Source organism: Chiloscyllium plagiosum, unplaced genomic scaffold (assembly GCF_037043375.1).
Source record: "Chiloscyllium plagiosum isolate Xiang-an unplaced genomic scaffold, Cpla_swu_hap1 HiC_scaffold_9, whole genome shotgun sequence".
Taxonomy (NCBI): domain Eukaryota; kingdom Metazoa; phylum Chordata; class Chondrichthyes; order Orectolobiformes; family Hemiscylliidae; genus Chiloscyllium; species Chiloscyllium plagiosum.
The window spans coordinates 100,091,797-100,103,120 of record NW_028270147.1 but is presented as its reverse complement, the minus strand read 5'-3'; the positions used below and the strand labels follow the sequence as shown (position 1 = coordinate 100,103,120).

At 45.6% G+C, this 11,324-nt stretch overlaps 1 gene segment (V, D, J or C); it reads left to right on the top strand.

Annotated features, from left to right (window-relative positions):
- Nucleotides 1-665: 665 nt before the first annotated feature.
- Nucleotides 666-10,998, top strand: LOC122554663 (Ig kappa chain V-V region MOPC 149-like). The segment is given in 4 exon segments: nt 666-763; nt 950-1,245; nt 1,743-1,776; nt 10,123-10,998. Coding segments are annotated over 4 exon segments (561 nt in total).
- The last annotated feature ends 326 nt before the right edge of the window (nt 10,999-11,324 follow it).

Genomic DNA, 11,324 nt, shown 5'->3' with positions numbered 1-11,324 from the left:
TGCTGTTAAAATGCAAACAATTATCTCTCTCTCTTTTTTCAATATATTCAGTTCCTTATCCTCCACAGCCTTCAGTGAAGAGAATTCCACAGGTTGACCACCCTCTGAGTGAAGAAATGTTTCCTCATCTCAGTCCGAAATGGTTTATCCACTATCCCTCTGAGACTGTGTCCCCTGGTTCTAGACTCCCCAACCAGGGAAAACCTCCTCCCTGCCCAGCCCTGTTAGAATTTTATACATCCATCTGAATTCGAGTGAATCTAGGCCCAGTCGAGTTCGAGAGAGAGAGGAGAGTTGAGGAGAAATGTTTTCACCCAGAGGGTGGTGGGAGTCTGGAACTCACTGCGTGAAAGGCTGGTTGTGTCACAAACTCTCGTGACATTGGAGCAGTGTTTAGATATTCCCTTGTGTTGCTGTAACCTCCAGGGTAATGCGCCAAGAGCTGTAGGATGGGATTAGTGTCATCAGATCTTTGTTTAACAGCACAGATACAATGGGCCAAATGGCCTCATTCAGTGCTGTTCACATCAATCACTCTCTGAGACAGACAGAGAGAAGAGGAAGTGCGAGGGACTGATGTGGCTCTCTCTGCCTGATGCCATTTACATACTGAGGAACACCCAGTCAGACTCTCACAGACTGCAGCTTTATAAAGCAGAGCCCAGTGAAGGGAGAGTTTATCAGGAACCAGGCACAGGGACAGGAGCACACACCATGATTTCACACATCCAGCTGATCTGGCCCCTGGCATTCTGTGTCGCAGGTACAAATCTCTCTCCTTCCACCTTGAATCTTTAGCTGCTCTCCATTTCACTCCAATTCCACTGACTTGTGATTGAAGGGAAAATGCTGAAACCAGAGGAAAGCTCAGTGTCTTCAACAATCTCTCATTTGACCGGCTCTTTCTGTGACAGTTCTGACTTCACTGTGTTTCTCTCTGACCCCTCAGGTATCAGTGGGGACATCACCATGACTCAGTCTCCCCCGGTGCTGTCAGTGGGACTGGGCCAGACTGCAACCATCACCTGTACGGCCAGTCAAAGCATTAGCAGCAGCCTTGCTTGGTACCAGCAGCGAGAAGGTCAGAAACCCTCTCTCCTGATCTATGCTGCAGCAACTCGATTCACAGGAGTCTCCAATCGATTCACCGGCAGTGGATCAGGGACCAGTTTCACCCTGAAAATCAGCAACGTTCAGAATGAGGATGTCGCTGACTATTACTGTCAGCAGCATTACAGCTGGCGTTCACAGTGATACAGATCCGTACAAAAACCTCAATACACACAGCACCACCTCCTGTACTGACACAAACCAGAGTAATATAAAATGTATAATACTGGACACACACAGTCCCACCACCTGAACTGACATATCCGACAGTTCGATATAAATGAAACTGAGCAAATTACCCCATGCTGGGATTGTCACTGTCCACGACACACTCCAGTCCCTGTGGTGTCCACCGCTCACTGAAGGCCTCAAGTTTCCCTCTTACACTCCATGGCCACATGTGAAGGGCAGCTGCAAGAATTAACATCGAATTTCACAACTCTCCCAAGCCCAGCTGCACACAACCCAGAGAGACAGAGACAGAGACACAACGACACATGAATGAGGGAAAGACAGAGAGGGGCAGAAAGAGGGTGAGAGTGAATGAGAGACTGGGAGAGGTTGAGAGTGATGGGGGGAAGCAGAGAGCAAAGGTTTTTGTACAGCCTTTCCACTAGGAGCTCTCACTGTGACTTACGTTCGGTAAAGGAACCAAGCTCAGACTGAGTAAGTAAACCTCAATCCTCCGTTATTAACCCTGTCAATACTGAAACACAATTTCTAAAATACAGTTGCTGAATTGTTGAAGATGTTAGTGGGGAGCTGCAGTGAATGAAATGGTTGATTGAGGAGCACTGTGTCTAACAGGGTGTCCAGCTGTATTTCTTTCCTTCCATTGCCCCCTTGAAACAGCAAGATATAAGTCAGCAAGTTTTACTCACCGTGTGGAGGAGCTCTGTCCATTTGCAGCCTGTGGTCCCATTCCTGCAGCATGGAGTGAAATCAGTGAGTAGCCTCCTGCCAGTCTCAGTGTGACGGACACGGGCAGAGTTTGATGTGAGCTCTGGCTCCCTGTCCCAGTCTCTGATCTCACTGACCTCAGCAGCAGCAGCAGCAGCAGCAGCAGCAGCAGCACAGTGAGACACCGAGCTCCCACCTCCCCCAGCTTTAACTCTGCTCAATCACACAATCACAGAATTGTTACAATGCACAAGGAGGCCATTCTGTCCATCCTGTCTGTACTGGCTCTCTGAATGAGCAATTCACTGAGTGTCATTCTCTTGCCTTCTCCCTGTCACCCTGCACATTGTTCCTTTTCAAATAACAGTCTCATTCCCATCGGAATGTTTCAATTGAAGCTGCCTCCACCACACACTCAGGCAGTGCATTCCACACCTTAACCACTCACTGGCTGAAAATGTTGTTCCCCATCTCACTTTTGTTACTTTTCCCAATTACTTTCAATCTGTGATCTCTCGGTCACAATCCTTTCTCACTTGGGAACATTTTCTCCCTATTTACTATGTCCAGGCCCCTCCTGGTTTCAATTCCTCGAACAAATCTCCTCTCAGCCTTCTCCAAAGAAGACAGTCCCAAATTCTCCAATCAAACTTCATAACTGATGTTTCTCATCCCTGAAATGATCTTTGGGAATATTTTTTGCCATTTCTACAAAACGTCACCTCCTTCCTGAATTATTCACATTTTCTATGTACCTCATGATTTTATAAACCTCTACAAGGTCACTCCTCAGACTCTTACACATCAGAGTAAAATGTCTCAGCTTTTCCGGCCTCTCATTGTCATGGAGTCATACAGCGTGGAAACAAACCTTTCGGTTCAACTTGTCCATGCTAACCAGATATCCTAAACTGACCTCATCCCATTTGCCAGCATTTAGCTTACATCCCTCTAAACCCTTCCTATCCATGTACCCATCCCAATGTGTTTTAAATGCTGTAACTGTATCTGCCTCCAACACTTTCTCTGGCAACTCGATCCATACACATACCACCCTCTGTGTGACAAGTTACCCCTCAGGTCTCTTTTGAATCTTTTGCCTCTCACCTTAAACCTACGCCATCTTGTTTTGGACTCCCTTTCCCAAGGATAAGACCTTGGATTTGCACCCTGTCCATGCCCCTCATGGTTTCATACACATCTATAAGACCATCCCTCAGCCTTGAATGCTGCAGGAAAAATAGCCCCAGTTTCTTCAGCCTTTCCCTTTCGCTCAAACCTTCTAATTCCTGGCCATGTCCTTGTAAATCTTTTCTGCAGCTTTTTAAGTTTAACAACATCCTTCCTATCGCAAAGTGGCCTCACCAATCTCCTATACAGCTGCACCATGATGTCCCACCTCCTGTACTCAATGCAGTGACCAATAAAGGCAAGCATACCCAACACCTTCTTCATCAACCTGTCTACCTTTGACCCCACTTTCAAGGAATAATGCACCTGCATCTTCACCCCTAGGTCTCTTTGTTCAGCAACACTCCACAGGGCCCTACCATTAACTGTATAACTCCTGCCCTGGTTTGCCTTTCCAAAATGCAACATCTCACATTTATCTAAATTGAACTCCATTTGCCACACCTCTACCCATTGCCTCATTTGATCAAGGTCCCACTGTACCTTCTTCACTATCCACTGTCCCGCCAATTTTGATGTCATCTACAAACTTACTGAAACTCCTATATTCACATCCAAATCATTTCTTTAAATGACAAAGGCAGTGAACCCAGCACCAATGCCTGTGGCACACAGCTATTCACAGATCTCCAGTCTGAAAAACAACCCTTTACCACCACTCTCTGTCTCATATCTTCAATCCAATTTTTTTACCCCAATGGCTCACTTCCTCTGGATCCCATGTGGTTTAACCTTACTAACCAGTCTATCATGTGGAACCTTGTCAAACACTTTACTAAAGTCCATATAGACAATGTTTACTGTTCTGCCTTCATCAATCTTGTGGGCGGCACGGTGGCACAGTGGTTAGCACTGCTGCCTCACAACGCCAGAGACCTGGGTTCAATTCCCGCCTCAGGCGACTGACTGTGTGGAGTTTGCACATTCTCCCCGTGTCTGCGTGGGTTTCCTCCGGGTGCTCCGGTTTCCTCCCATGGTCCAAAGATGTGCAGGTCAGGTGAATTGGCCATGCTAAATTGCCCATAGTGTTAGGTAAAGGAGGGGAATGGGTGGGTTGCGCTTCGGCGGGTCGGTGTGGACTTGTTGGGCCGAAGGGCCTGTTTCCACACTAAGTAATCTAATCTAATCTTCTTTGTCACCTCAATCAAATTCAGGAGACATGAATTCCTATGCATTGAACCACATTGATTATCCAAAGAATGTAAATCCTATCCGACAGAATACACTCCAACATCTTACCCAGCACTGACATCAGGCTCACTGGTCTATAGTTCCCTGGCATTTCCTTACAGTCTTTCTCAAATAATGGCATAACATTAGCCAACCTATCTGGTTCTCCAGCACCTTACCCATGTTTGTCAGTGATACATATATCTCAGCAAGGGGCCCAGCAATCTCTTCCCTAGTTTCCCACAATGTTCTGGGATACACATGATCAGGTCCTAGGGTTTATCTATCCTTATGTGTTTTAAGATCTTTTGCGTTTCCTCATTTGTGTGTGGTCTCTTTTCAAGTCATCACTATTTTTCCAAATTCCCTAGCTTTCTCCACAATAAATACTGACCTGAAATATTTGTTTGGGATCTCACCCATCTCTTGTGTCTTACCAAAATACAGCACTCACATTTATCTGAATTAAACTCCATCTGCCATTTCTCAACCCAGTTAGTCAAAATTTCATTGTATTCTTAGACAGCCTTCTTTGCTGCCAATAATTAGATTAGATTCTCTACAGTGTGGAAACAGGCCCTTCGGCCCAACAAGTCCGAACAGTAACCCACCCAGACCCATTTCCCTCTCTGTAATGTATCTAACACTATGGACAATTTAGCACGGACAATTCACCTGACCTGCACATCTTTGGACCATGGGAGGAAACCAAAGCACCCGGAGGAAACCCATGCAGACATAGGGAGAATGTGCAAACTCCACTCACCCAAAGCTGGAATCGAACCTGGGACCCTTTTACTGTAAGGCTGCAGTGCTAACCACTGAGCCACCGTGCTGCCCCACCGGAGTCACCACTGAGCCACCGATGCCTCCTGAAAATTCACCTGAACACACTCTCGCAACTCTGGCCCCTCTCTGCCCATTACACTGCTGCTACTCCAAACTATATTCAGAAACTAAAGACCCCCATTCTCATCATTCTCATCAGGATTCTTAACTGAATTCTGGTTGGAGAGTGGGATGCACTCAGGGGATTTCTGTACTAGCGGCCTAGTCCTTTTGGACTGTCTGCTGCTCCCCCATTCCCTCTCTCCCTGCATACTCTGAAGCTGCAGAGTGACCACATCTAGAAATGTGCTCTCCACGGAGCTCTCAGCCTCACGGACACTCGGCACTGACACCAGCTGCTGCTCAAGCTCTGAAACCCGGAGCTCCAACTGCTGTCACTGATCACACTTCCTGTACTCATGGTATTCCAGGAGCGGGGAAACATTCTGAAGTTCCCACATGGATGCACACTCTTTCTACTCTTGGATTATCTCTTTGCAGAGTTCTGATGATAAACAGCTCCAGCAGGGCTCACAGTCCAGTGGGTTCAGTGTTCCAGGGGTTTGGGGAAACTCTCCAGACGACTTTAAGAAACAGGAGCAGAAATCAGCCATTCAGCCCATTGAATCTGCTCTGCCATTTGATCTTGGCAGATATGCTTTGCACCCCCATTCTCCTGCCTACTCCACAGGAACCTTCCATCCCCTTAACAATCACGAACCTATCTATCTCTGTCTTAAATACACTCAGTGACTTGGCCTCCACTGCCCTATGTAGCAATGAGTTCCACAGATTACCCACCCTCTGGCTGAAGAAATTCCTCCTCATCTCAGCTCGAAAGGGTCGGCCCTTCATTCTGAGGCTGTGCCTTGGTTACCGAGTCTCGCCTGTATTTCGAAACATCTTCTCTGCATCCACTCTATCCAGGCTGATCAGTATTCTGTAAATTTCAAAAAGGTCCCTCCTCATCCTTCTAAACTCCATCGAGTACAGACCCAGAGTCCTCAACCACCCCTCATATGACAAGCCCTTCATCCCCAGGATCATTCTTATAAACCCCTTCAATGCCAGCACATTGTTTCATAGAATATGGGTCCCAAATCTGCTCACAATATTCCAAATTCAGTCTGACCGGAGCCTCACACAGCCTCAGCAGTACATCTCTGCTCTTGTATTCTCGCCATATTGAAATGAATGTTAACATTTCATTTGCCTTCCCAAGCACAAACTGGACCTGCCTGTTAACCTTAAGAGAAACCTGAATGAGTTTTGTGCTTTAGATCTCCAAAGGCTTTCCTTATTTAGAAAATACCTCCATACCCTGACTCCATTGATTCCTGAAAGACCATCACCAATGTCCCCACAATCTCCTCAGTGATGTCCTTCAGAACACACTGGTGTAGTTCAACCAGTCTGGGTGAGTTATCCACATTCAGACCTTTCAGCTTCCCCAGTACCTCCTCCTTAGTGATGGCCACTACACTCCCCTCTGCCCCTGACAGTCGTGAAGTACTAGGACATTGCTGGTGTTTTCCATGGTGCAGACTGATGTAATGTATGGATTCAATTCCTCGGCTTTTTCTTCATTTTCCTATTATTCTTTTTCCAATGTCTATTTCTGCCTCCCTCTTCATTTTTATATGTCTGATGAAACTCTTGCAATCTTCTTTTATATTACTGGTTTGCCTTCACCTTCTGTCCCCTGAATGTTTTTTTTTAGTTATCCTCTACGGGTTTTTAAAGACTTCCTAATCCTTTGGCTTCCCACTATTTTCCACCACATTGTATGCCTCTTCCTTTTGCTTTTATGCTGTCCTTGATCTCCCTCATCAGCCATGGTTGCATTGTCCTCCCCTTAGTCTGTTTCTTCTTTTTCAGGAGGAATTCCTACTCTGCTTCCTGAATTACGCCCAGAAACTCTGCTGTTTGCTGCCCCACCATCTTACCTGCTCGGCTCCCCTTCCAATCAACTCTGGTCAACTCCTTCCTCATGTCTTTGTACTTACCTTTACTCAATTGAAATACTGTTCCATCTGATTACAGCTTCTCCCTCTCAACTACAGGGGGAATTCTATCATATTATGGTCACTTATCCAGAGGGATACTTTCATCGTCAGCTCACTAACCAAGTTTGCCTCATTACACATCACTGAATCCAAAACTGCCTGTTCCAAATGATCAACCACAAGCTGTTTCAAAAACCATCTCGTAGACATTCCATGAAATCCTTTTGTTGAGATGCACTACCCAGTCCACCTATCCATTGAAGTCTGCCATAACATTTTGTATTTGGCTTTTCTGTCTCCAGTTCCAAACTTCCAGCTCAGCACTATCTCCATAACTTGTCCTACCTGCCTATCTTCTTTTCCACCTATCCACTCCACCCTCCCACCCCCTATTGTACTCAACTATTGTACTCTATGCTACTTTCTCCCCACCCCCACCCTCCTCTCACTTTTCTCTCCACCCTTCAGGCTGTCTGCCTGTATTCCTGATGAAGGGCTTTTGCCCGAAACGTTGATTTTACTGCTCCTCAGATGCTACCTGGACTGCTGTGTTTTTCCAACACCAGTCTAATCTAGAATCTTGTTTCCAGCATCTGCAGTCATTGTTTTTATCCTTTTCTGTCTCCTGATTGATTTCTTTTCCCACACCCTGGTTACTGCTTGGAAACCTGGACATAACTTGCATCAGATTCTTTATTTCTTGGGTTCCTCAACTCTCCCCACAGATTCTACACCTTCTGACTGTATCACTTCTTGCTATTGATTTAATTTAATTTCTTACTAACAATGCAGCTGCCCATCTGTCAGTCCTTTTGATAGGACATGGATCCTTGGATATTTAGTTCCCAGCCCGGATCCCCTTACAGCCATGTCTCTGTGATACCCACAACATCGTTCCTGCCAGTTTCAATCTGCACTACAAGCCCATTGTGTATACTGTGTGTATTTAAGTGCAACTCCCTCAGTCCTGCATTGACTGCCCTCCTTCCCATCATTGTCCCCTTATCTGCTGTGCTTTACGTTCGATACCTGATCCTTTCCACACTCTCTGTCCCATTATGTCTTCTGGAAACTTGAATAACCTCTCCTGAGCCCTTCTCCACTTTAATTAGATTTTATTCCTTGGAAACTCAATTGACCTTGATTAGTGGCATCATTTTGTCTCCCTTACTCAGAATGCTTCTTGCATTTAGATACAAACTCTTTAAGTTTGTTCTACTATTGATTTCCCTGCACTTTTAAGTTTCTTTTGATATTCAAAAATTCCGTCCCTTCCTTTTATTTTCTGTTAACAATCAATCCCATCACTAACCAGCAATCCTACCTTCTCCTTCACCTTCCATCGTCTCATTTTCCATCCAACTGAACCAAATTCCTTTCTCTTTGGGTTGAGTTCAGGACAATATTTATCCTTGAACCAAAATCATGAAGAATGCTTTTTGATCTCATTGCTTCCAGTGGGATCTTGCTGTGTAGAAATTGTCTGCCCCTTTCCTGAAATTGCAACAGTGACTGGTTTTCAAGCAAAGTGTAACTGTCTTTGGGAGAGTCTGAGGTAGTGAGGGCTTGATTGAAACACAATTAGAGTCATGGAGATGTACAGCACAGAAACAGCCTCTTCGATCTGACTCATCCATGCCAGCCACAGAGACATAGAGTCATAGAGTCAGAGAGATGTACAGCACCGAAACAGACCCTTCTGTGTAACTTGTCCATGCTGACCAGATAACCTAATTTAATCTAGTCCCATTTGTCAGCATTTGGCCCATATCCTTCTAAACCCTTCCTATTCATATACCCATCCAAATGCCTTTTAAATGTTATCATACCAGCCTCCACCATTTCCTCTGGCAGCTCATTCCAAAAATGTACCACCCTCGGTAGGAAAAGGTTATGCCTCAGTTCCCGTTTAAATCGTTCTCCTGATACTTTCCACCTGCGCTGTCTAGTTCTGGACTCCTTCACTCTGACCAAAATATCTTCTTGTTTCACTTGATCAATGCCTCCGATGATGTTAGAAACCTCGATATGGTCATCCCTCAGCCTCCAGCGATCCAGAGAAAATAGCCTCAGCCTATTCAGCCTCTCCTGATCGCTCAAACCCTCCAACTTGGCAACATCCTTGGAAATCTTTTCTGAATCTTTTTAAGATTCCCAACATTTTTCCTACAGCAGGGAGGCCAGAATTCCACATAGTATTCCAAAAGGGGCCAAACTAATGTCCTTTACAGGTGCAACAGCTCCTAACTCCAATACTCAATGCATTGCCCAATAAAGGAAAGCATGCCAAATGACTTCGTCACCCCCCCTACCCACCTGCAACTCCACTTTCAAGGAACAAACCTTTTTTGGGAGGAACTGGGAGTCTTTCAGTTGTGCTTTTTCTAATCACCCTGTTCAGAAACAAATTTCTTGCTTTCACGCTCAACTAAAAATAAGATAGAGGTGATGATTTCATGGTACTATTGCTGAGCTGTTCATCCACAGATCCAGATTAATGTTCTGGGGGCCAGGGTTAGAATCCTGCCACAGCAGATGGTGGAATGCGAATTCAATAAAAAAAAATCTGCAATTAAGTGTCTAATGATGACCATGAAACAATTATTGATTGTCAGGAAAAAGCCATCTGATTCCCTGATGTCCTTTAGGGAAGGAAACTGCCATCTTTACCATGTGACTCCAGACCCACAGCAATGTGGTTGACTCTAAACTGCCCTCTGGGTGATTAGGGATGGGCAATAAATGCTGATCCTGCCAGTGACACCCACATCCCGAGAAGCAATTTAAACAATGCCTGCTCTTTTCTGGGGTTTGTTAGGTATTGGCTACAAATGTTCAAACATTTGGTCAGTGAATATTCTGAGAGTTGAAATCCCTTCAAAAGGCAGAGATTAAAATTGTTTCTCTTGTCTTTCAGGTCGTGAGAACTCTCAGCCCAAGCTGACCCTGCTGCCCCCCTCCCCGGAGCAGGTCAATGCCAAGGGCACTGCCACCCTGGTGTGCCTTGCCAATCACTTCTATCCTGATGAGCTGGAGGTGCAGTGGAAGAAGGACGGTGCAGTCATTTCGGATGGGGTTCAGACCAGCAACTACCTGTGAGCTTCGGACAGCACCTACAGTGTCAGCAGCCTGCTGACCCTCTCTGGGTCTGACTGGGAGTCCAACGCTCGCTTCTCCTGTGCCCTCACCCACGTGACCCTCCCCTCTCCCCTCAGCAAGAGCATCAGGAGATCAGAATGTGTGTAGAGTGTTGGAGACAGTCCACAGAGGAGACACAACTTTAAATAGAACAGGGCTGAACTGGCAGGACAAAGATCATTGTCAGCACTGAATTTCAACTCTCTTCCTTCTCAGGACTGGCTCAGAGACATTTCTGAGGTTCAGGGGTTAAGGCAGTTCATTGGGACAGTGTAGAGAGAGCTTTACGCTGTGTCAAACCTCATGCTGTCCCTATTCTGGGAGTGTTTGATTGGGACAGGGTTGATTTGTGATGCCAAGTAAAATCTCTTGAAGTTGCTGGAGACTGTCAGCTGTACAAAACAATGTGAACCTCAGAAGTCTCTGTTTCAGTAAACCAGATCTCCTTCCTGCTCAGCCACCAGTTCCAATTTAAGGTTTTGTCACTGTTTAAAGGGGCAGGATTCTCATGGTATTGAGAAAATCTCCAAAGTGTTTTCCTCAAGCTCCAATGAAGCTGTGAATTTGTGCAGCGTCCTCTGTCTGGACTGTTAATTGCAGTCTGTTTTCTGTCAATGTCAGTCTGGAAAAGGGAATAAAGATGAAGAAGATTCAGTCTCTGTCTCTGTCTGATTTGGATGTTTTTGCTTTTTAATTTCCACCACCAGGAGAATTTGTTGTTTAATTTTTTTTTTCTTTCTTTTTTTTTCTAACCCCCACACTACCACCTAAGTGCGGTAGTGCTTATTTTATCCCCAGCACCCATGGTGTTTGTCTGCAGGTGTGAGACACAGTGAGAGACACAAAGTGCACCAATCTTTATTCAATTTCCACCACCAGGAAGATAGGAAAACACCCGGGTGGCCAGTGACAAGCACTGCCCTTCACATCAAGGGACAGTGCTGTGTGATCAAAAACAGTGAGGGGAAGGGTAGGGACTAA